At 36.9% G+C, this 23,776-nt stretch overlaps 2 protein-coding genes across 2 annotated transcripts; both read left to right on the forward strand.

The window, feature by feature from the left end:
* Nucleotides 1-3,713: 3,713 nt before the first annotated feature.
* On the forward strand, nucleotides 3,714-11,050 carry LOC100369995 (sulfotransferase 6B1-like). The gene is made up of 6 exons (XM_002742097.4): nucleotides 3,714-3,870; nucleotides 8,139-8,356; nucleotides 8,941-9,067; nucleotides 9,667-9,761; nucleotides 10,671-10,848; nucleotides 10,944-11,050. The coding sequence occupies exons 1-6, from the start codon at nucleotides 3,714-3,716 to the stop codon at nucleotides 11,048-11,050; spliced, it is 882 nt and encodes a 293-aa protein (XP_002742143.4).
* A 2,013-nt stretch (nucleotides 11,051-13,063) lies between these two features.
* Nucleotides 13,064-23,054, forward strand: LOC144344179 (UDP-glucuronosyltransferase 2C1-like). Its single transcript, XM_085506299.1, has 8 exons — nucleotides 13,064-13,220; nucleotides 15,967-16,025; nucleotides 17,287-18,003; nucleotides 18,122-18,159; nucleotides 21,604-21,678; nucleotides 22,307-22,407; nucleotides 22,496-22,715; nucleotides 22,814-23,054. Exons 1-8 carry the CDS (start codon nucleotides 13,064-13,066, stop codon nucleotides 23,052-23,054), a joined length of 1,608 nt encoding a protein of 535 aa, XP_085362425.1.
* The last annotated feature ends 722 nt before the right edge of the window (nucleotides 23,055-23,776 follow it).

Raw genomic sequence — 23,776 nt, forward strand, 5'->3', positions numbered from 1 at the left:
AGATGCCGTAATGAAGATGGCACGTATGGCGTGTTGCCATGTCGTACTAAATATGGCACGTATGGCGTGTTGCCATGCAGTACTGCAGATGGCATGTATGGCATAATGCCATGCCGTACTACAGATAGCACGTGTGGCGTGTTGCCATGCAGTACTACAGATGGCACGTATGACGTGTTGTCATGCAGTCTTACAGATGCCGTAATAAAGATGGCACGTATGGCGTGTTGCCATGTCGTACTAAAGATGGCACGTATGGCGTGTTGCCATGCAGTACTGCACATGGCATGTATGGCATAATGCCATGCCGTACTACAGATGACACGTATATGGTGTGTTGCCATGCAGTCTTACAGATGCCGTAATTAAGATGGCACGTATTGCGTGTTGCCATGCAGTCTTACAGATGCTGTAATACAGATGGCACGTATTGCGTGTTGCCATGCAGTCTTACAGATGCTGTAATACAGATGGCACGTATTGCGTGTTGCCATGCAGTCTTACAGATGCTGTAATACAGATGACACGTATTGCCTGTTGCCATGCAGTCTTAGAGATGCTGTAATACAGATGGCACGTATGGCGTGTTGCCATGTCGTACTAAATATGGCACGTATGGCGTGTTGCCATGCAGTACTGCAGATGGCATGTATGGCATGTTGTCATGCAGTACTACAGATGGTTTGTATGACGTGTTGTCATGCAGTCTTACATGTGTCGTAATAAAGTTGACACGTATGGCGTGTTGGCATGAGTACAGTCCTGTAGGTTGGCCTCCTTCCGCTGATCATTCGGCCCCCACAGTCCTGAGAAGTCGCATAGACCGGGGATTCGACACCCGCCTACAAATACATTCCTTCACAATAGTGTCGAATCCCTGCTCTATGCGACTTCTCAGGACTGTGGGGGCCGAATGATCAGCGGAAGGAGGCCAACCTACAGGACTGTACTCAGGGCTAGCCTTACTAATGATGGCACTTATGGCGTATTTCCATGCAGTACTACAGATGGTACGTATTGCGTTTTGCTATGCAGTCTTACAGATGCCGTAATAAAGATGGCACGTATGGCGTGTTGCCATGCAGTACTGCAGATGGCATGTATGACGTGTTGCCATGCAGTACTACAGATGGCACGTATGACGTGTTGTCATGCAGTCTTACAGATGCCGTAATAAAGTTGGCACGTATGGCGGTAGTGAAGAGAACACTGGCACAACAAAACCCAGTGAACTCACGAAGACAATAGTGCACACACCATAAACAATTGGATATAGCGATGATAGATATGGATCGCTAATATTTAACCAAAACTAAATAACATTATCATCTATATATAACTACGATTTATTTCCGCGTGTGATTAAACTGTGTTCATACACAACGTTGAGAAGAATTCGTGACTCAATAACACTGTGTAGTAATCGTTTTATATTACGATTATTATTTTACCCTCAGTGGTTTTAGGCTCAGTCGATATAGCCAGGGACGTGGTTGTCAATAGACAATATGTATGTGGACAAATATTGTACGGGAAACAAGTCTGCCAGTATCGTTAAAAGTGATACTCACCAAAATTAGAACAGTTAAGACAATTATAGCAGCGGAGTCCGTCATTGCTATATTATGCGTTTTGTATGTCGTGGCGGTACGTATCTCATCAAATAGTCTGTGGAATCAACGTCTCTCAACCATGCAGTACTTTGTACCCGATCGAGTGACAATTACTCGCCGTTGGTGGCGTGGAATAATCGTATGCAAGACAGAGAGATGTGCTCACCGTCGAATACGGAACAGTTAATACATCCTGAGCAACGGAGTTAGAAATACTGTTTTACTCGAGTGTAGTAACACAATACACCACGTATCCTTTCATTATACTCATCATCGCCTCTGAATGTTGGCGGATACAATTCTGAGCGTATGTTAACACATTTCAATCGAAAACTGAAGAGTTTTATTTTTAGCTGCCTTTATTTGTTTAAGATAACTCAAGTCACGACTTATTTTATCATGATCTGAACAATTTGAATATTGTACCTGTTTTTCCATGAGAATAAGAGACATCACAGATAAGCTCCTTTATTTTTATTTAGACGTGTTGGCGATTTCCTGATTTCCAGTGCATCGTTAACAATTTGGCAGCAGCAATACATTCTCATAACAGTTACAACGGGGTACTGAAATTGAATACAGGACGGTAAGGGTGACACACGTACTCATTGTATGTGTTACATGTATTAGATATCGACGCCAAGAAAAACAAGAAACATTGACTACGAAACAAATATTAAAGTCTATTGAATTTCTGAGTTAATCGCATGTACACTGAACTGTTCATTGTATAAGGATGTATAACGGCCGGCTCATGATATTATCAGGGGGGATTCTTTTCTCTGGGGTTCTCCACACGTGTAAGGGGGAATCTCGTCTTGTCTCTCTATCGCGTCCTCTTGAGGTACGCGATCGGGGAAGTCGTTAAACTTTACAGTCAAATAAGACACACACAACGAAATACGTTTCATCTCTCGTCTTAGTCGATCAGTCGAGCACTCTATAAGACACAGAGCCCTGGGGAAAATCCCCAAGACTAGCCCAAGACTGGACTGCTTCAAGGCTCGCCCCAAGACTCTCCAGGACTGGACTGCGTCTGTCGTGCTGTACTCGCCAAGACCAACTCAAAACAACTTTATTCATTTTCAAAACACTAACCAATTACAAAGTAGAAAAAAGACTCTAGGGCGTAACCTTCAATCATAAAGCCAATCACACTAAGTACTGAATACGTCATATCTTTTGATCAATCGTTCACTACATTAATAACTGAGAATACTAACTGTCAGAAATAGTAGTCCGAATAGCGACGGTTATCTCGTAATTAGTTCCAAATCACTGAGTCGAGTTCCGTCCAGGACCTCGCCTGCCTAAACGATGACAGACATAACACAGCCATTCGCTAATAATCAGCTAATTAAGTCGATTAACATTACGCGAAAACAATTTCATCATAATACCATACCCTGTCACCTCTTGTCGACTGTTCCCCACGATTTGTCCCCTACGACACTCGACGTAGGAGGGCGTACATCAATTCTGTCAATTTTTAGACTTGCGTTTGCAGCCTGTTGTTGATAAACATCGGTGACTTGTGAAACTGTCGATTAGCATTACAAAACTGGCGAGAATACATATTTTTTCGGCAAATTAAAATAATATTTTGATCTTTGTAACCTGAAATTCACCCAAACATTATCGTCTATGGAAATCTGATTAGTCTATGGAAATCTAAATGTTAGTCACAAATATTGATATTTTGTTTCAGTTTCGGGGATATTTTCATATTGAATGTATAGTTATGCAGTGAATTCTTAGCAAAACACAAATACATGTCTTGGCATATTCTTGAAGCGTTGTTTTCAACTTTGAAAATGAAGCACATTGAATACTGTGTTGAATGTTGAACTTTGACCCCATTCTCCAAACTAATAAACTAAACTGACGTCAATGTTTACATAAAAATTGACTTGAGTAAAAGTTACCTGTAACCTGTTCAACGCATTCAAAATGTATCTCATAAACGCTTGATAGTGCTTGCAGTGAGAACATTTCACAGCGCCCTCATAGTCTCCAATATTATTCATAGCACTGTCTACAGACAAGTCCTGTGATTACTAACCCCGTACGTCAACGCATATGTATCCGTCACGTGCTAATATGAATCCTTTCAATGAAGACGGTTCCCGGAGGACAGACACTCACGTGTACGATGGTGTTAAATTTCCGTGGTATGTTCCACGGACAAGTTTGGAAGCAATGCAAAGCTTTGAAGTGAGACCGGACGATGTGTGGATTTGTACCTACTCTAAATCGGGTAAGTTCAAAGTTATGATAAAGACGTTTATTCATCATCCACTGTCATAAATGTCAAGTACATAGTCTATTATTTGTTTTCAATCGCTGTGAAATGTGTGTAAGCGTTCTTGTAGAGAACACATCATCACAGTAAATCCACAGGCAACAAACAATGTCTCCTTTTCACGTCATAGATGCATACGTGCCTTTCAGAAAGAAAAAAAACTATGACCTTCGAATGTCACACAAAACAATGTCAGTTTAGGTACACTTGAACTGTATAGTGCAGTGACAGAGGTAGTCCGTGGAAAATTATCTGTTTTTTTACGATAACGAGAACGCTTGGTCTGTCAGATCAGAAGGCAATTACATTTAAGTGGTAACGGAAATATATACCATGTTCTGTTTAAATGAAACACGGGTAGTGAATAGAAGAACACTGGCACACAAAAAAACACGATCAGCGTTCAAATAAAAGGCAGTCTTTCCGACGCGATCCAGTTGCCCATTTCTTTTCGAGTGGCAGTGAATAGTATAGTTTAATTATAAAATAACAACTAATAATGTGAATACCTACCTTGCATTTATGTGATAACACAACTACGGTAAATGAAGTGAGAAATTGTGCAGGGGGAGGGTTCCTGCTCAACAAGCTTGCGACGAAGGCGCGACCTTACTAGGGTGTCCGGGTGATGCTCCACCTTAAACATTTTGAAATATACATCTTCTGGAACGCTATTTCCTGCATTACGATGGCAAAATGTGGTGATACAATAGGTTTCAGCTTGATTTTGAAGGGGCGACGCCCCCCCCCCCCATGTGCCGCCGCCACAAAGACCGAACTGCCGCCCAAGTGCTGGTCGGTCATGTGCTTTGCAAAAATCAACTTCAACCACGACTGAGCCTACAAGTAAATGCGGCCGTCTATTTTTTCGGATAGAGGCGAACAACGGCTTAGTCAAAATGAGAAAATTAAAAAATAAAGAAAATTGCCAAAGCGAATAAACATAATTTATAGGAAATGGTATGAATTAATCGTAGTGTTTGATAATTATTTAAAATCAAAATTCAATAATATTTACTAAGTATTAAAAATACTTACTTCAATGTTATATATAGTCAAATTTAGGACGTTTCATTGTACGCTAATGTTACACAGGTAAACTACAGGTCACGACACACTTGATCGATTTTCTATTCAGTCGAACATTCTTAAAGGTCATGCTGTAAGTGCACATGCTAACGACAATTCAGTTTCATTGTAATTATTTCACACTGAAATATTTTCACAATGGAATACCTCCACACTGGAATACCTCCACACTGGAATACCTCTACACTGTAATACCTCCACACTGGAATACCTCCACACTGGAATACCTCCACACTGGAATACCTCCACACTGTAATACCTCTACACTGGAATACCTCTACACTGGAATACCTCCACACTGGAATACCTCTACACTGGAATACCTCTACACTGGAATACCTCTACACTGGAATACCTCTACACTGGAATACCTCTACACTGGAATACCTCTACACTGGAATACCTCTACACTGGAATACCTCTACACTGTAATACCTCCACAATGGAATACCTCCACACTGGAATACCTCTACACTGGAATACCTCCACACTGTAATACCTCCACACTGGAATACCTCTACACTGGAATACCTCTACACTGTAATACCTCCACAATGGAATACCTCCACACTGGAATACCTCTACACTGGAATACCTCCACACTGTAATACCTCCACACTGTAATACCTCCACACTGGAATACCTCTACACTGGAATACCTCTACACTGTAATACCTCCACAATGGAATACCTCCACACTGGAATACCTCTACACTGGAATACCTCCACACTGGAATACCTCTACACTGTAATACCTCTACACTGTAATACCTCCACACTGTTATACCTCTACACTGGAATACCTCTACACTGGAATACCTCTACACAGGAATACCTCTACACTGTAATACCTCCACAATGGAATACCTCTACACTGGAATACCTCTACACTGGAATACCTCTACACTGGAATACCTCCACAATGGAATACCTCCACAATGGAATACCTCCACAATGGAATACCTCCACACTGGAATACCTCCACACTGGAATACCTCCACACTGGAATACCTCATTCCATACCACAATATGTCCATACAGGGATGCTTCTATACTGGGATACTTCCATCTGCGTATTTTTTGCATCATCAATACTGCTTAATAATGTACTATGTTATTTTTTTTTATTTTGAGTTAACGTAATATGTGTCAGTGGCGGCGGCACGGGGGAGAGAGAGGGCGGTCGCCCCTAAAAAAAATGTTGGGGGCGTCGACCTTCCGAAATCAACCTATGTGTCAGCTAAATTTGCCCCTAAAAATGCAGGAAATAACGTTTCAGAGGGTCTATATTTCATTTTTTTTAAGGGTGAGAATGCCCCGGACCCGCTAGTAAGGTCGATCAGATCTCGCCCCTCGCAAAAATTCGTGCCGCCTCCTCTGTGTGTATTTGTTATTTTTATTTTAGTCTTGTATTTTAACATGTTGTATTATGAAATTGTGTATATTTAATGACGCTATGAAAAAGCTAGATTGCAAATAAAATAACAAAACAAGCCGACTTCAGATGGATTTGAATATTTAATGAACTCTAAAACACAGTTAAGTTTAACGTTAGATGAACAGAATGTTGAAATATTTTGTCTTTTAGGAATTTGTATACTGTATAGTACAGTCCTGTTTAAGCACTGGGCCCGACTCAAAAACAAAATAGTAACTTTGGGCACACACTAATGTACATAATTTGTACTGAAAGACATTTTATACAAAGCCACGACATGTCATGGCAACGGTTGTGAAGAATGTTTTTTGTTCAAACTGTTGCACATGAGTGTAAATGTGACATGTCTGTCAAGTTTAAGTGGAGAAGATACATTTGGTGCAAAGGGAGGATAAAATATTCCAGTATTCAAATTTTAAAAGCAATATATGACACGGTCTGCATATTAAGAAAATATAGTAACATAACCTGAAGATTGTGCAAAATATGTATATATTTATAATGAATCTGGGCAAGATAAAAAATCTGTCATGTGTGTTATGAATTTTTCTCTAGAAAGAATATTCGGCTACAATGTATTGGCATAAATTGTAACCCAGACACTACTAGCTCTTCCAAATAATGCCACTTCCATTTTTGTGGGGTATAAACTTGTCTAATTTCAAAAGTAGTAAATTTCAACCTATTAAATCTACATTTTTAATGTTTATTTCTCATCGGTTAAATAATTAAGGAATGTAGTCTCAGGCTCAAAGCTGATATTTTGCCTAATATCCAGGGGTCGTTTCTAGCATATGATAACTGATTCTGTTTTACCTGTAATATTACAAGTAGGGAGCACACATACCAGACACGTATACGCAGAGAATTAACAACATCATTTTTAAAATAATACATTTTACAAACATATTCTAATGCTATAAATATTAGTTCCAATAATGTGTATGACGTACCACAGTGAAAAGCTGCAGGTCCTCTAGGTAAAAACAGCACAATCTAGCTGTATATATATAATACATATAATACAATAATATATATAATATATATAATACAATGAATCTTATATTACAGTATTTTTACTTTAGTATTCATTCAATAAAAAACTCAACATCAAGAAATGACCATAATCTTTTCATCTGAATTTTGAAGGGCTCTAATCAAAACAAAAAAATATGCTAATTGCCCATATTATTTGCATATTATGCAAGTACACAAACCATCAAACTACAAGTGCGCAAAATTCTCCTTATCCGTTCATCATTATTGTAATTTTTGCCAGCCCTAAATGCGCAACACCGCCGCCCACCTACCCACCAATATTATATTTTTCCCACCCAAAACCTGAGACGAACAGGTGTTTGCACGAACAGCTTCGCCTACTGCTTCTGTGACGTGTATGAATAAAGAAAATGTCGCTTAAATTGGCAACTGTATTTGGTTTTCTAGTTATTCGTCTCTTACGACATAGTTATATTAATCATAAACATAACAACCCATTACCGAAACTACCGATAACATTCAAAACGACGCCTTGAATGATTCTGTGTCACCAATGAACGTCAGAAAGGCACTTCGTCAGTAGCGGGCGCGATTCATAGAAAGCTATATTTTTATCATTTTGCAGTTAGCATAACCTCATTCAGACTACATTAACTATTTTGTTATTTCGTATTTTGCTTTGTTTTGTCTTTGACAGGCACAGCATGGATAATTGAGATAGTTTGGAAAATATTATCTGCTAGCGGCGACATAAAAGGAGACGAACCATTAGATAAGGCACCATACCCAGACTTTCATGTCTTTGGACCTGTACCGAATCATGAAATGTTAACAAAGGCGCCGTCACCACGCTTAATAGCCACGCATTTACTACCTAAGTTTTTGCCACCACAGTTGTTGGAAAAACAACCAAAGGTAATTTGAGTATCTTCGCTGTACCACATGATTCTCATTTTTATTTATTCAATATTTATGTATATTTATTTTAAATAATTTTAGTTTCACCGTTGTTAAGTATTTTCACATATATAAATCGATAGGATATAAATTTTAGGTTTATACTTACATCGGATTTTGTTCTCAATGTATATTATATTTTTAAGAGACACTATAAACAAGATTTATTATTTGGTTCATATTGGGTTCGAAACAGATTTGCGGAGACGCCGTGATCAATGTTATTAGAATATTTCAACACATTTAATTCATTATTTTTTCAACTTAGGCCGTGAGAATTGGAACATACGGGTTTTTATTTTGGTGTTTGGCATGAGCTATTATGTTAAAATATGCACGAATTTATGATATATAGTATATAATAGATAATAACGGAAAGTTCAGGAAAGATCACGAACTTTGTCGAAGGTAGTCGACAAAATAGTAGCATAAATTCTCTCATAAATTCCTTTTTCGTTTTTTTCGAATGTCTTATATCATTCTAACAAATGACCTAGACTATAGTAAACGTAATGTGTTCATTTGGTATCTGCATTTTATAGGTTCTGTACGTGGCACGAAATCCCAAGGATGTTGCTGTGTCGAACTACCATCACTGCAACACGCTTCCGAATATTAAATCATTTGACTCATTCCAGGACTTACTCAATGACTTCATGAGTGGTGAAAGTAAGTATTGTGATGATACAATGGAATTATGTATATAGTCGAATTAAAAAGGTTCAACGAATATCCAATTTTAGAATCGGCGTAGTCTTCTTCAGTTTGTAAAAGAGCATCACTTCAATTTGAATTGACTGCATTTTATATCTCAGAAATACTTTATTTCTTGGGAGTTTGCTTATTTTGGAATCGAGTATAACTCCAGCAATGTTTGCGCAAAACGAAGTAAAAGCCTTATATGTTTTCAAGAAATAGTATATTTCGACAGTACATACAGTATAATATAGGAAATGTCTACAAACCATCAGAGAAATACATTAGTAGTGATTAACAAATTGATTCGCTCACTTTTATTTGCATTTAGGATTGTATGTATTCTGGCAAAATAAAAAAAGGACATATACATATATGGTAACACGCGACCATTCTCGTTACACCGCAACAAGTTGGCATAAACATTCAAACACTAAACTAAAATTTGACTCCTTAACTTTGCTTGACACTTTGTTACATGAATAATATTGTGCTATTATATCTACCCTGGACCTGCATAAAATTATGCCCAACAATCAAACATTACAGCGTTTTTTTGTTTTTGCTTTTAGTTATTTTTGGTGAATGGCCAGATCATGTACTTTACTGGTGGAAGAAAAGAGACGAAGACAATGTACTCTTTTCAAAATATGAAGACATGAAGAAGGTAATAAAACTCTGGTGTGTCTTGTAGCAGCGTAGATGTTGAAATAAATGTTGGACTACACTTCTACCAACTCTAGCATAGAACAGGCATAGAAAGAACCCTTGTTCAACTTTTTCTACACATATCGTCATTCGCGTTCAACTATATTATGTTTATGTTACAGGGTTTTTTCGCAAATATCCCCACCTGGATCTTAGATATAGGAAATTGAATTATAGTTATTTTTTTTTTCGAAACAACATCATCAATTTAAAATCAAACGGACATAGAAACATATACTCTAGAGGGCCCATATTTAATACTCTCAACTCTAATATCACCAATACCCGGAGATGCATCAGGATCTAACTGCTTAATTAACTTGAAAAATAAATTTCTTGAAAAAAAAGTATATCATCGACATAATCAGTATCAGATAAATTATGGTGCCCACATCATCTGTGACATCAACTCTACTACCAACTGGTGATGGCACTTTTTACCAGAATGATCTTAGATCGTTTTCAAGCTATGTCGACTAGAGCGTTGCAAAGAAACTCTTATTTTATGGTCGTTTAAAGCTTTATTTTTCAATGAGAAAAGACAATATAACAGATTTGATGAAATGCTTATTTAACCGACATATTATCTATAACGTTGAGTCAGAACCGGCAATATTGTTTAACTGTAAGCTATAAAACATGAAATCAATTAAGTATGTGAAAGTGTTAGCTAAAGACGCCCAATGTCACCAACATTGTTCACAAACAAATCAGACAATAATAATTTTACAGGACCAAGGATAAAATCACCGGAAGTCAAGCAACTGAATATTCATTTTTTTTAACAGTAATTGTCACAGATAATTTGTTGTAAAATGTTTTTATTAACAACAATGTTTAAATTTGATTATTGTACAACTCTTGCTAGGATCTGGTAGGTACAGTTCGGATGGTTTGCAAGTTTCTTGGAAAGAGTCTGACTGATGAACAAATTAACTCCGTGGCACAGCAATGTACGTTTGATGCTATGAAGAAAAACAAGACACGTGACAACCTTTGTGTTATTGCAGGAATAGATCCTAAGGACACACCCTTTATGAGGAAAGGTGATCACTTTTATTTATTTATTGTGTTCGTGATTACATCACAATGATTTGACTAATTTATTGATGTATTTGATTCCGTGTCTATCTCGTTATAGGTAAAGTTGGTGGGTGGAAAGGAAGTTTTACAGTAGCACAGAGTGAAAAGATGGATAAATGGTACCATGAAGCCATTGATGGCACAGAGTTGTCATTTGAATTTTAATGCAACACAATACGGCGGTGATGTTTTTAATATGTCAGATACTAAATTAACATTTCTGTTATAATTAAACTTTTTGTAATAACATAAGAATTAGTTTCGATTCGTACGAATGTGTCCAGGTTACGGGGGCACAGTGCCTGCAATGAAAATATTCTTCTATTTTGTGTTAATTTCAATTCTGGAAACCCATCTCAATGGGAAGTGGTCTGCATTGAATTATGCATGTGAAAATGACAACCTATACAATACATCTTTCGTATGTAACATAATACACGTTGAGCAAGTGAACTGGTTGTAACCCAAAATGAGGCGCTTTGTCCACCACGTTCTTGTGGTGATTTCATCAATGAACACACGACCAGAACACTGAATTACGTGACCAAGAGTAGTCGAACTGATAGTTAGTGCACGTGTGTACAACTATTGTTAACTAATGAGCTATGAAGACAAGGCAGTATATGCATCATACTGAACTACATGTTGTATTTCATCACAAACCACATGCTTAGCTTATTTTTATACGCCATGAACTAAGATTATCGATTTCTCAGAGTAGAGCGCCATTTATGGCAGAAAATGACTGACGAGAGAAGTGGTCCATACAACTAGCCAATTTAATCCCCTATTTTTTTATGGAAATAACGCATATATTTAAAAAAAATAGTTTTGCTTCATTTTGTTGCTTAACTTGTTCAGCTGCTAATCGATATGCGTTGTATTCAATAATATCATTTTTTGTTTTACTTTACTAGTGCTTTATATTACAAAAAAAAACTGTAACACTGTTTTAATAGGACTGTTTCTGATACTTTCGTCTGCACTGACGGTGTGTAATAAATGTTTAGTAAACACAAACATAGGTCTACATGACATATTTCTGTGTTCTCTAAAGCCCCTTTCACAATTGGCGCCTCACTCGTGCGATAATTTTTTTTTCGAAAATATTGTTTCCGTCCTGTTGTAGAAGTGTTGTCTTTGAGTCGCCAGCAATATATAAAATCGTACGAGAGGTGAACGACCACTGCACCAGGATACAACAGTCGTGAGACGTAATCGTGCGATTATTTTCATGTTTCCGGGTGCAACAGTCGTACAACGGCTGCAACGGTTGAACAATGATGCGACCAAGTCGCACGACATATGCGTTTTGTAGCGCCATATGTCGCGCGACCTAGCGACCCGTTGTACGACTACTACAACCGATCGTACAAGGCTACGACCCATTGTGCGACACACCGCACAACACCACCTGTCGCGCGAGGTGTTGGCCTATAAATACGACACGCGATGCGACTTTCTTCTTCAATATGACATGTCTGTCTTGAACGTTTTGGATTTGCCTTCTCAGACTTAGCAAATGCAAGAGCCTCCCAGGAGCTATTGGTCGAGCAGCAGCCATGTTTACAGTATGGATGGTCCAGACATTTGGGATGAAAGCTCAGGAGTTCTCGAGCTTATATTGGGGGTGAAAAAAAATCGTACAACGTTGCAAAGGGGGCAAGACAGGTCTTCCAATAGTCTTAGGGTGGTACAACGGACTCGTACGACAGGACGCATCATCGTACGACATGAAAATACTCGTGCAACACTCGTTCGGGGTCTTACGAGTGCGTGCAAAGTCGCACAACACTCGTACTGCCTGTCGTGCAATTATTTTTCATCGCGTCAGTCGCTCAAAATATCGGAGCAGCACGGTTTTTTTCCCGACCGAGATGCGACCATTTTGTCGCATCTGGATCGTACAATAAGTGGTACAACGGCTACAACGAGTCGTACAACGGGAACAATTTCGAGTCGCAAGCCGTTGTAGTCTGTTTGGCACCAATTGTGAAAGGGGCTTTACGTTGAATACTGTTCTCCTGTTACTGCGGAAATTTTCACACACAATATAACAAATTCCCTTAAATATATATTTACAAAGCGTAATACATGAGTAGTCCGGAAACTTCACAGCGCCCTCACAGTCCCAAACTATATTTATATAAGGCGCCAACGTATATTTTAACGGTAAGTATGAATTCTTTCAATGAAGACGGTTCCCGGAGGACAGACAATTACGTGTACGATGGTGTTAAGTTTCCGTGGTTTGTTCCACGGACAAGTTTGGAAGCAATGCAGAGCTTTGAAGTGAGACCGGACGATGTGTGGATTTGTACCTACTCTAAATCGGGTAAGTCTAAATTCATGTTGATACTTACGTGCTCACACAAATGTCAAGCAAATAGAATGTCACTATCAGTGCCGTGCCCGATTTTGGTATCCCTGTGAGGTCTCGCAGAGAACACCTCGTCACAATAAATTACGAGGAAACAAAAATATACATTAAATTCGTAGATGCATATGTGCCTCTCAGAAAACAAAACATTGTCAATTTAGGTATACTTTTATTAGGAGATCTGCCGAATCTTGATAATTACTTAAAGTATAAGATAATATAAAGTATGCTTTTAAAAATAGTAATAGGTAATAATTCATTGTTATCCAAAATAATTATAATATTTTAGAGTATTCAGTATAATAATCACCGAGGACTGTGTACATAATTGTTGATTATACAGTTTAACTGCAGGTCAGGGAACACTGGTGTTGATTATATTATTATGCAGCCAACATCACTAAAGGTCATGCCAAAAAGGTATATGCTAATTCGACTATTTTCTGCCATTCTATAAAAATGTAGGTCATACGCAATTTTTGTTAATCCAAAGAATGCCTACAACACCGATTGTTTGGGTTTTCTTTTCAACTGGTTGCGTATATGACTACCCCTTCCCCTCACCGTTGACTTGAAGTGACATTTCGAGATCCTGTTGTACAAATGTTAGTTGACTTGAACAAGTTATACATTGACTAGTGGGATGGCATTAACAAGTTAACGTTCATGATCTCACAATATGTGTGAGTATGATGGAAAACAATGGTCGTGCTCGTGACATGGTCATTATTGATATTAAGACGGAAGCTTTTTACTATATAAGCCAGAGTGAAATTAAAGCACAACAATTTAAAAAACAACAATTTAAAAAACTCATTAAGGCCTTTATGACTAAATTTCCTTAACATAATCGCATCATACCTCTATTCGTGACTTCTTAAAAATTGATCCATTTCTACTTTTTCTTTTTGCAAAATTATATAATACTTAATTTAAATAAAAAAAATATATAGTTCTATTGATTTTTATGATCTTGTGTGTTTCACTACACTAATAGCAATTTGGACAACACAAGTTGTTTTATCTCTCGTTTATCTCTTTCTGAAAAGAGTTTGTCACTTTTTGGTTAACATGATAATGTGTGCATCAATATTGTTAATTCCAGGGATATAGCTAATTACAAAATCTAAATAAGACAAAGCTGCCAATAATTGTCATCTAATCTCATCTAATGTTACTGCCATTTCGACATATATCAATGGGTTATTGATTTGACGATAAACTTCTACCAGCTTAGACATCAAAATTACTTAATTCCATAGAATTCTTGTATCTTGTATATCACAGCTCAAACCAAGACATATGAATGCAATACTTTGACAAGGCTGCTTAATTGTTTTTTCCAAGGTTTTCTTTATGTTGTACAAGTATCTACCTAAATCAGGTTCTGACTTTAAGAATAATTTATGCGTTTGTCTCAACATATCTCAAACCCTGTATGTTTGTTACTTGGTAAGGCTGAATTAATTTACTGAAACCCTCGGGAATGATACTATTCTCCCCTTAGGTGTAACAACAACTGCCAGAATCTTCGTCAATGATTCCCCAAAAACTATATGTGGTAAAGATACCATGACTATAACAACTCATTCAGTAACATAATGGTTGGTAATTATTTTGTATTTATATAGCTTTTGCAAAAAAGTAAAGCGTACTTTTGAAAGATGTTCATTAATGCGAACTTATGTCAGCTGTCACTTTGCCCTTGTATAGTCCTCTTCCAAGTATAAAGTCATTTCGTTTAATTATGTGATTGCATGTATTACACTATTCCCTGTAGTTTCTAAATATTTGTCTAGCATTTTGTCTTTGTATATATTTACCTGATTATATCAGTTTAGTCACAGAAAGGTGGCACATGTGGTAATTAGCAACATACGCTCTTATTTGATCATTATGTTTCTAGATTCCTCTCACAATATACTGCTATACAAATAGCAATAAATCTCAGTGTTTCACATTTCCATACATCATAGGAGACTGCAGTGCTAGATTTGTCAATCCCCCAAACAACGATATTCATGGCAATTGAGAAGAAATTGATGACGCATGGACGCACACACACGCGCGCGCGCACACACCCATACACTCTGGCCATTGGACTAATATTGAATGTGTGACATCATGGCTGCCACTTAAAGTTCGACTGCTTGTTTTTTTTGGGATTCTTGCTACCTGATTTTGACTAACCGGGGATATCACGTCTCAGGCGACCCCAAAATATGGTGAACAGATTCAGGTGCTACCAAACCGGCGATGATAACATGTCTGAATATAGGTATAAACAGGTAAAACAACTGTTATATAAAATGACGCTGGGTAGTGAGGTGATTATCAAAAAATAAAGATTGCCTATGAGAAGTATACTTGAAGGCAGGTTCGAGTACATTGGGTGCAACGACATGTAATTCTGACTATGTAACAATGATTGCGCCATCATCGGTTAATTGAGTCCCGAAAATGAACACTGAATTCCGCACTTAACATAAACGTGTTACCCTCTGTTTTGGCATAATGAAGTTCTGAAAAATATGACTACACTGTCGGTATCATTCCTTAAGCTCACACAGAAAATGGTTATAATTTGAAATGAAGATCTACAACAGACATCTAAATATATTTGTGAATTTATTCCACTTAAACAATAACACCACACGATATAAAACATATTTTTTAATACTTGATTCATTCATTATTTTAGCTGCTATGTCCAATGTAGCTTGTTGGGACCTTTTTTACCTGGATGATGGTCCAGAAGCTGTATATTTTTATATATTCATTTTAATCACATAGTAACGTGGTCGAATACATCAGTTTATAAACCCTTCTCTTGTCTGGATAAGGTACACAACGGGTATTTTTAGATGCTGTATATCACATGAAAAATTACAGCCTTACAGTGGTAAGTCAAATAATATGAAAATGCATGCAGTGTAAACGATGGTCAATTTAGAAGTGATTTTTCAATCGCAAAAACAACAACATAACTTAATTAACAAACAATAACGTGAACGTTAAACAAAGGGATCCTGCAGGTAGGCCAGACTCTCTGGTTCTCACCACAAGGGGTTACGATCCCCCCTACCAATCCCTAAGCAGAAATAAAACACACTACAATGTATAACAACTACGTGGACCACACTACGGGTAAATAACTGACTACAAGGAAACGTGTTGTTATAAGGTCTTTAATTAAAAGTAAGTAGGATCATAAGATCAACGTGGCAGCATGTAAATGCGTGTACCACCCTACGTAGCGTACTTGATGCTCGGTGCCAGACTCACCGTGAAGTTCGTAACCAGATGTTCCGCAAAGCGGGAGTGAAAACCGATTATATACAGATATTGAGTGCTTCTCCATCTCGATTGCACAGTGCACCCCCAACAGCCCAAATGTTATCAAACGCATGTAACCGATTAGTTAAACGGCAGTACTCAAACTCTAAGTTGAGCCTGGAATGCGTACGATGTTTAAAAATCTCCAGTGGATCAGTAGTTCCCATGTCTTGACGCTTATTCCTGCGACTGAGGTGAATTGACATCTTTGCCGTGGCAACAATGTAAATGAACAGTTGTTAAGCTTGTTTAGAAATAAAGGCACGTGACTTGGAAGGTGGTAACATAACAAACCACCATAGATGAATTGCTGAATCAGGGAATGTGAGGCGACCAGCAATAGTCCTGATGTGGATCAGCAAAGCATTGATATTGGGACATTCATAACAAATGTGACAATTTAGAAGTAATAGATGATAATTGAATGTATTATGTAAATTATATTCAAACAAACCGATATGTAGTTTATGTTTATGAAGGCCGGGTTATTGGCTGGACTAATCGTTTATGTCCATATGCTTGTATATGTAAATCATTCTAAGCTACTATGTTACACGTTGTTCACCGTATAAATTGTTTCTAACTGCAAAAGTAACAAGCGTGTTTTACTTTAAAGCATGACAACAAAATGAGAAAATATCAGGTCTTATTCGCTTTCTTGTATGTGTTGATGTGTGGTTTCCAGCAAACCCTTAGCGCTGATTTACTCATTTACGGATATCATCCATCTAGAAGTCGAACCAGAAATTTAGCCTACATAGGTGCAGCTCTAATCAAACATTGTCATTCGGTTGATGTATTAACGGCCTCGACTGACAAATTCAATGAGGAGTACACGGATTTGGGTTTGCCGACATTGGAACCAGTGGATATAAATCATGACAGCAAGAAAATTCACTCCAGCGATTATGAATGTGATATGTCCCCGGTCGAAGCTATTATGGATGTGATAGAATCAAATGCAGCATATTGTGACACACTTCTTCAACACAAAGAAAAAATTAGAGACACAATGAAGTCTTATGACATGGCTATTACAGATGCTGCATGTCTATGGTGCATGGCGATACTGCAATACATAGATATCCCTTTTGTATTGGTTCACATGGCAACTGTGGTGGGCGTTACAACCGATGTAACAACACCTCTTTCATACTACCCCATCGAACTAGCATCCATGATGCTTACTGATAAAATGACGTATTTTGACAGGCTTCAAAACGTGTTATGGGCGTTGTTTCAAAAGGCTCTCATGCTGTGCCAAAGACAAAACTATCCCTTCGAACAAGCAAAGATGCACCTTTCAGTGAAAGACTTCACTATCGATTATGTTCACCCATTAGTACCAAATGTCATTCCAATTGGACTTCTTTCTGCAAGACCATCTAACATATTACCTATGGTGAGTATGAATACACTGCATGCACAAACAAACAGATAATACATTTTGAGATACAGCGAAAACATATTTTTATATAAACCAAATGGTCAAATTATTAATTTTCATTGGTGTTTTATAGTCTTTTATTTGGTGTGTATGTGCGTGTAAAAGGGTAAGGTAGGATAGGTAGGATATTGTTTACATTAATAATAATATAACTGTATTGTACCAACCCCCTTTGCTAATCCTAAGCTTTGTTAACATTTCTCTGTATGATGTTGTTTCTAATGTGTTACATTTACATTTATTTAATTACACTTAATCATAAATAGAGTTGCAATTGTAATTTAGTTAAATTAAACTTAGATTAATGTAAACATTTATATTGAAAATTATTATATTATATTTACTATATTAAACGTTAAATATGAAAGTTAATACTAAAATTTGTATTAAATACTACATTCTGTTCGTACTATTCATATGGTTTGTGGGGTGTGCACAAACACATTTTTAAATCAAACACGAACTATTTAGGCTCATGACTACTATAATTATTATTGATGGCGGGATTATTATATTGTTTTGAAATTGCCGAATTATTCAAATTAGTAGCATGCTATTTTTATGATTGTAGAATTTTTGCATTTTATATTTCCCAAGTACAATCACAATTGCTATGCATAATACGACTGTTCTATACCATCGATTATATTTCGATTTTAATGTACATGAATGAAACATGGATCAAATTGCTAATGAATATGTCATTCATGTCAATATATTTCTATAAGATTTTATAAGATGATTTGGCACAACACTAACTTCTGCTGTATGGTCTCAAAAAATTAAAAATAAAAGCAAATGAAAAAGCAAAATGATAAAAAGAACAATTTCGAAAATCACACCTAAAATCTAAATTGTGATTACTCACCGCCAATTCATCAATTGAAATTACGTCAAAAACCAAAATGTTAGAATCCAGAAAATATTGTTAATTGTTTAATAAAGAAAATAACAAAATAAATATTTAATATATTTTAGTTTAGGAATTCTGAACAGACACACTAGTTGTCATTGCTATTTTAAACATGGGTGGAGCTACAAAATTATTATTTTTAGTTTTTGTAATACTTCGCGAAAAGCTAAAAGAAAGCTTTTAAAGTCTAACGCGTGATTATGTGTTTCCCATTGATATTGCGAATCAGGTGGTTTTAAAATCTAAAATCTTGTGATAAGTAACTTATACTAACAAAATTATGTGAGAATAGCGCCCGCTATGTGACCGAGGCTATGCGCCGTATTTAAAAGACGGCTCTAAAACCCAATAATTGATTACCGGGTTTAGTTCAATAAGAAGGTTTGTGGAAACCAAAACACGATTTCCACCTTAAAATGCAATCGATCGATAAAATACTCTTAAAATGACATGATAACATGATGATAACTGCCGGTTCACCTCGTATTATTTCTGTCACAATGAGCAGCCATGTTAAATTGAGTTGGAGTTACCATTAACATTTTCATTGCAAGTAAGTTCAATACTTTCGCCGATCAGTTTTCAAATCAGTCGGAGAATAATGTAAACCTGGTAATCACCTAAAGAGACATTGTCAAAAGTGAATTCTGAAAACTTGAACACAGCTCTAATCATAGGACTAACGTCGTTGTATATGAAAATGTGAAGTCGCAATGCCTCGGATGGCCGTGTACTTATAGTTTATATATATTTTACAACATCACATTTCCGGATATAACAATGGGCAACATCTTATTTTCTAATATATAAATAATCTAATAGACACATTGATATTTTCCCCGAGCTGTGAACACAATGGGCTTTACCAACCGGAAATCGATTTACCTAAAAATCGTGCTCAATAATTTTACAGGGTTTACGAGACATTTTATAAACAGGGCCGTATAATTGAGAAAAGTATTAAAATGAACTTTCAATAAAATATTTTTTATACATATATAAAGATGGTGATCAAAATACACATCGTTATACGTGACGTGTTGTATACGACATATATTAGATAATATTTGGTAATCGTTGTCCTAAGTAACTATTAAAAATACTAGCTAGACGTTTCGAGCAATGGCTCTTTATCGATAGCATATAACTAAATGAACGTAAGAACGCACAACAACTATAAAATCGAATCACTAAATGATTCTACAATAGAACATGTTTCGCGCATTAGGTAGTGAGCTCAAGGATTAAGCCGAACTCCGAACAGTTCGATACGCGTTACTTATAATCACTGCACAAAGCAGCTTTGCATAGAACTCATTTGCATATTCGAATATGTTCGAACTACAAGACCCCGTCGGTTAACACAGTTACGCTTACGCCACCGTGTTACTTCAATCACTTTAATAACACGTTTTACGCCCTAAATTTGAAAGAACTGTTCGGTTAATTGAATTAAAACATACATGTTTTACGCTTGGAAAGTGCAGTCCTTTCAAAGTTATCAAGACATTAGAGTATACAATAAATTACTAACTTTTTGAACTTATTAGAACCTGTGTGTTCTATAACTGTTAGACGCGGAGAATCGAATCCGTTCAAGCTAGAAATATATGGTGTTTACACGTGGGGAAAAAGCCAGCTCCAAGGGGGAGCCGGTGTTAAAAAAATACGTGTAAACAGACGAAGACGGTGTCGCGCCATCTTAATTGAAGCCGCACTAAAGGTGGTGGTTTCGAGCCAGCACCCCGATCTAAACAAGACCTTACAATACGTGTAAACACTTGAATCCGTCTTTGAAGAGAGCCATCACGTGACCAGCCTCGTTCTGACGCTTAACTTTCACATTTTGTCTATTCTCGAGGGGGGGGGACATCCGGGCATTTTCAACGCATGGCAACCATTACAGTGAAAACAAAGGCCGAAAACTCTCAGAAAACGGTACTTTGAGATGGTTGTTGAGACTCCCCTGAACAGTGTAACAAGATTACCTTTGTGTGTGTAACGCATATAAATTTGATTGTTCATTACTTCAAAGTTGAGTTCCTGCCGTTTTCTCGAATTTTCACTGATTCTTCGCTCGGCATTTTGCGTTCCTCCAGCAGCGCGCGCAGAGCCCATATAAATGCGTGGTACAGTGGTTCGCGTCTTAGCAACGCGGAACGTCATGTGACGTTGCTCCGCCCCCGAGGATAGTATTCTCCGCTTTTCTACTGAAGAGGGCGCAAAAAATGATGACGTCATGCCGATCTAAACTAAACCAGCAATACGTGTAAACGCTCCAGAGTTTTAAACCACGGATAAGGATTATTGACCGACCTAGTTTAGCCTAGCTTTCTCCCCACGTGTAAACACCATAATAGTATTGAAATATTCATCAAAAAACAAGACGAACGGGGTTGTTAGGAAATCCTTTCGAGTAAAATTAGTGTTTAATGTTTCTTTCCCCATCTTATGTACATAAACAGAACGCTGTTTTCCCTAGTTTTAGTTTATCACGTGCGCCATTTCACTACAATAACATTACCTTGCAAAACATAGCCCGTGATAAAATGGTTCGTATTTACGTTTTTACTGAAGTCTGACATTAATAAATAGTTCGAATGTCACATACGTTTTTTCCACTTTTTGTAATATGTTTTCAGATGTAACAACTACAGGAAAATGGCCGTGTGTAGTGAAGTGATTGACCACAAAATTGAAGGTTGTCTGTGGCAGAGGTACTATTGCGTAAAGCGCAAAGACCTCTGGGAAGGTTTTGGGACTAAGTTAAACAGTTTGTTAATTCCATGAGGTTCTTTAGTCCCATGGTGGATTATAGTTTCCTCCTCAAAACGCATGAGCTGATTCAGCCATTGACAACACATACACTAGATTTAAAATGTAATGAAACCCGATAAAAACGATTTTTCGGTCTAGTTTGTCGTAGATGCTCAGCAAACCGATCACCAAATCGATTAACCAAATCTGTCATTTGGAATAAAAATCACTCAATATACCGTGGCATTCCAGTGTAGTAAAGCAGTGCAATAACTTTCTGCATACGATTACGGCCATCTGATTGATTACATAAATACATAAATTCACTCATGTCTAATAGCGAATTGTGAAAGCACTACGGTCTGAATTTAGTAATTAACTATATTTCTTAATCGCTGTTATTTAAAATAACATGGCATTGTGGGTGGAGGTATATCAAACTATCAATAACATTTAAACTATATTCCAGGAATTGCAGGAATTCATGCAGAGCTCTGGCGATGAGGGCGTTATAGTGGCATCGCTTAGAACGCATATATAATTTGTTCCAATTGAAACACTTGACATAATACTATCAACATTCGCTAGGTTATCCCTCAATACAGTATTCAGTTATAGTGGATCAATCCCTTCCGATATCGGTGATAATATTAAAATTGTTAAATGGTTTAACCAGAATGATATTTTAGGTGAGTTATTTATGGGGTTCTATGTTGATTCTACCTCAAAAAATACGTCTGTGATTTATTGCATGTAATATTTATCAATATTTTTCAGGTCATCCAAAAACGCGCTTATTTCTTACCCACGGCGGAGGGAGTAGTTACCGTGAAGCAATTTATCACGGTGTTCCAATGGTATGCATTCCACTAGTCTTTGATCAATTCGATACGGCTGCTAAAATTAAATCTAAAGGCCTTGGATCATATGTCAAAATGAAGTCACTGAATAATAAGAACTTGTATGAAGCCATGGTGGAAGTGTTATCGAATGAGAAGTAGGTGGAAATAAATATATAAATGTGTTGGTGATGTACTTATAGAGATTGGCATATACAAACGTTAATTTAATTCTATTCAATTTTATTAAATCCAGATACAGTAACAAAATCAAGAAATTATCGGCAATTGTTAGAGATGTTCCGATGAATGCAATAGAAACTGCGGTCTTCTGGATTGAACACGTGATCAAACATGGTGCAAATATTTTAACTATTCACAGACGCCATCTCTCAGTTACAGAGTATTACTTCCTTGATGTGATTGGTGTGCTTGTTATTAGCATTTGTAGCGCATTCTGGTTATCACGTCAATTTATGAAATTATTAACACGTTAGACTAGACAACTTGTACGACGATGATTTGCATTTAAGTCTATGACAGAAATAGAAAAAAGATACTTCACCAAAATCGACAAATCGATAATAGTAAATGATAATAATAATATTCAGAATATAATTAAGCTTAAATAAATAATAATGTATCTCAAAATATCACAAACAGTGGGTGATCTCTTCAACAAATTAGAGCCATCATTGTCGAAAACGATCAACACTATTTTATTGATTTTCTACAAAAAAATTGACCATATTGTCATAATGAACACACATTCAATTAAAATATGCAATTTCAATGTGTATGACCAAAATTAAAAAAAAATTAGTATCGCTAATTGACTTGCTTAGGAGGTCTCCCATGAAAGTACTTTCACAATCAAAGAAGCTTAACATTCTGTACTGTCCGATCATCTGAACACACTGCCTTATGGGTCTGCTGAATTTGTATCTATTTGTATATAATGGTTAAGCAGCCTTTCAATGTTTGGGAAGGTTGCAAAATTGATTACACTTGCACGTCTCATGTTTGACCAATTATCTCCACATGCTCCGGACAATAATTCGACAATTTGCGGGTCATTTACCAGGGCTTTCATCGTTTTTATGATTTTCCACTATGGGTTTTGAAAAGACAACCACATAGGTAACATTCACTAACAAATCTAGCAAATTTGCAATCGCGTTACACAATTTTGTATTTCTTAACATTATGAGCTTTGTTC

This window comes from Saccoglossus kowalevskii, chromosome 12 (assembly GCF_978046115.1).
Source record: "Saccoglossus kowalevskii chromosome 12, keSacKowa6.1, whole genome shotgun sequence".
Lineage (NCBI taxonomy): Eukaryota > Metazoa > Hemichordata > Enteropneusta > Harrimaniidae > Saccoglossus > Saccoglossus kowalevskii.

Bases quoted from the DNA above. Each gene is read 5' to 3' on its own strand.
- LOC144344179 (XM_085506299.1), top strand. From the start codon at position 13,064: ATGAATTCTTTCAATGAAGACGGTTCCCGGAGGACAGACAATTACGTG. The intron at 16,026-17,286 runs GTATATTTTTAT...TGTGGTTTCCAG, and splicing joins TGGATGATGGTCCAGAAGCT to CAAACCCTTAGCGCTGATTT. The intron at 18,004-18,121 runs GTGAGTATGAAT...GGTGTTTTATAG, and splicing joins CATCTAACATATTACCTATG to TCTTTTATTTGGTGTGTATG.
- LOC100369995 (XM_002742097.4), top strand. From the start codon at position 3,714: ATGAATCCTTTCAATGAAGACGGTTCCCGGAGGACAGACACTCACGTG. The intron at 3,871-8,138 runs GTAAGTTCAAAG...TGTCTTTGACAG, and splicing joins TTGTACCTACTCTAAATCGG to GCACAGCATGGATAATTGAG. The intron at 8,357-8,940 runs GTAATTTGAGTA...TGCATTTTATAG, and splicing joins TGTTGGAAAAACAACCAAAG to GTTCTGTACGTGGCACGAAA.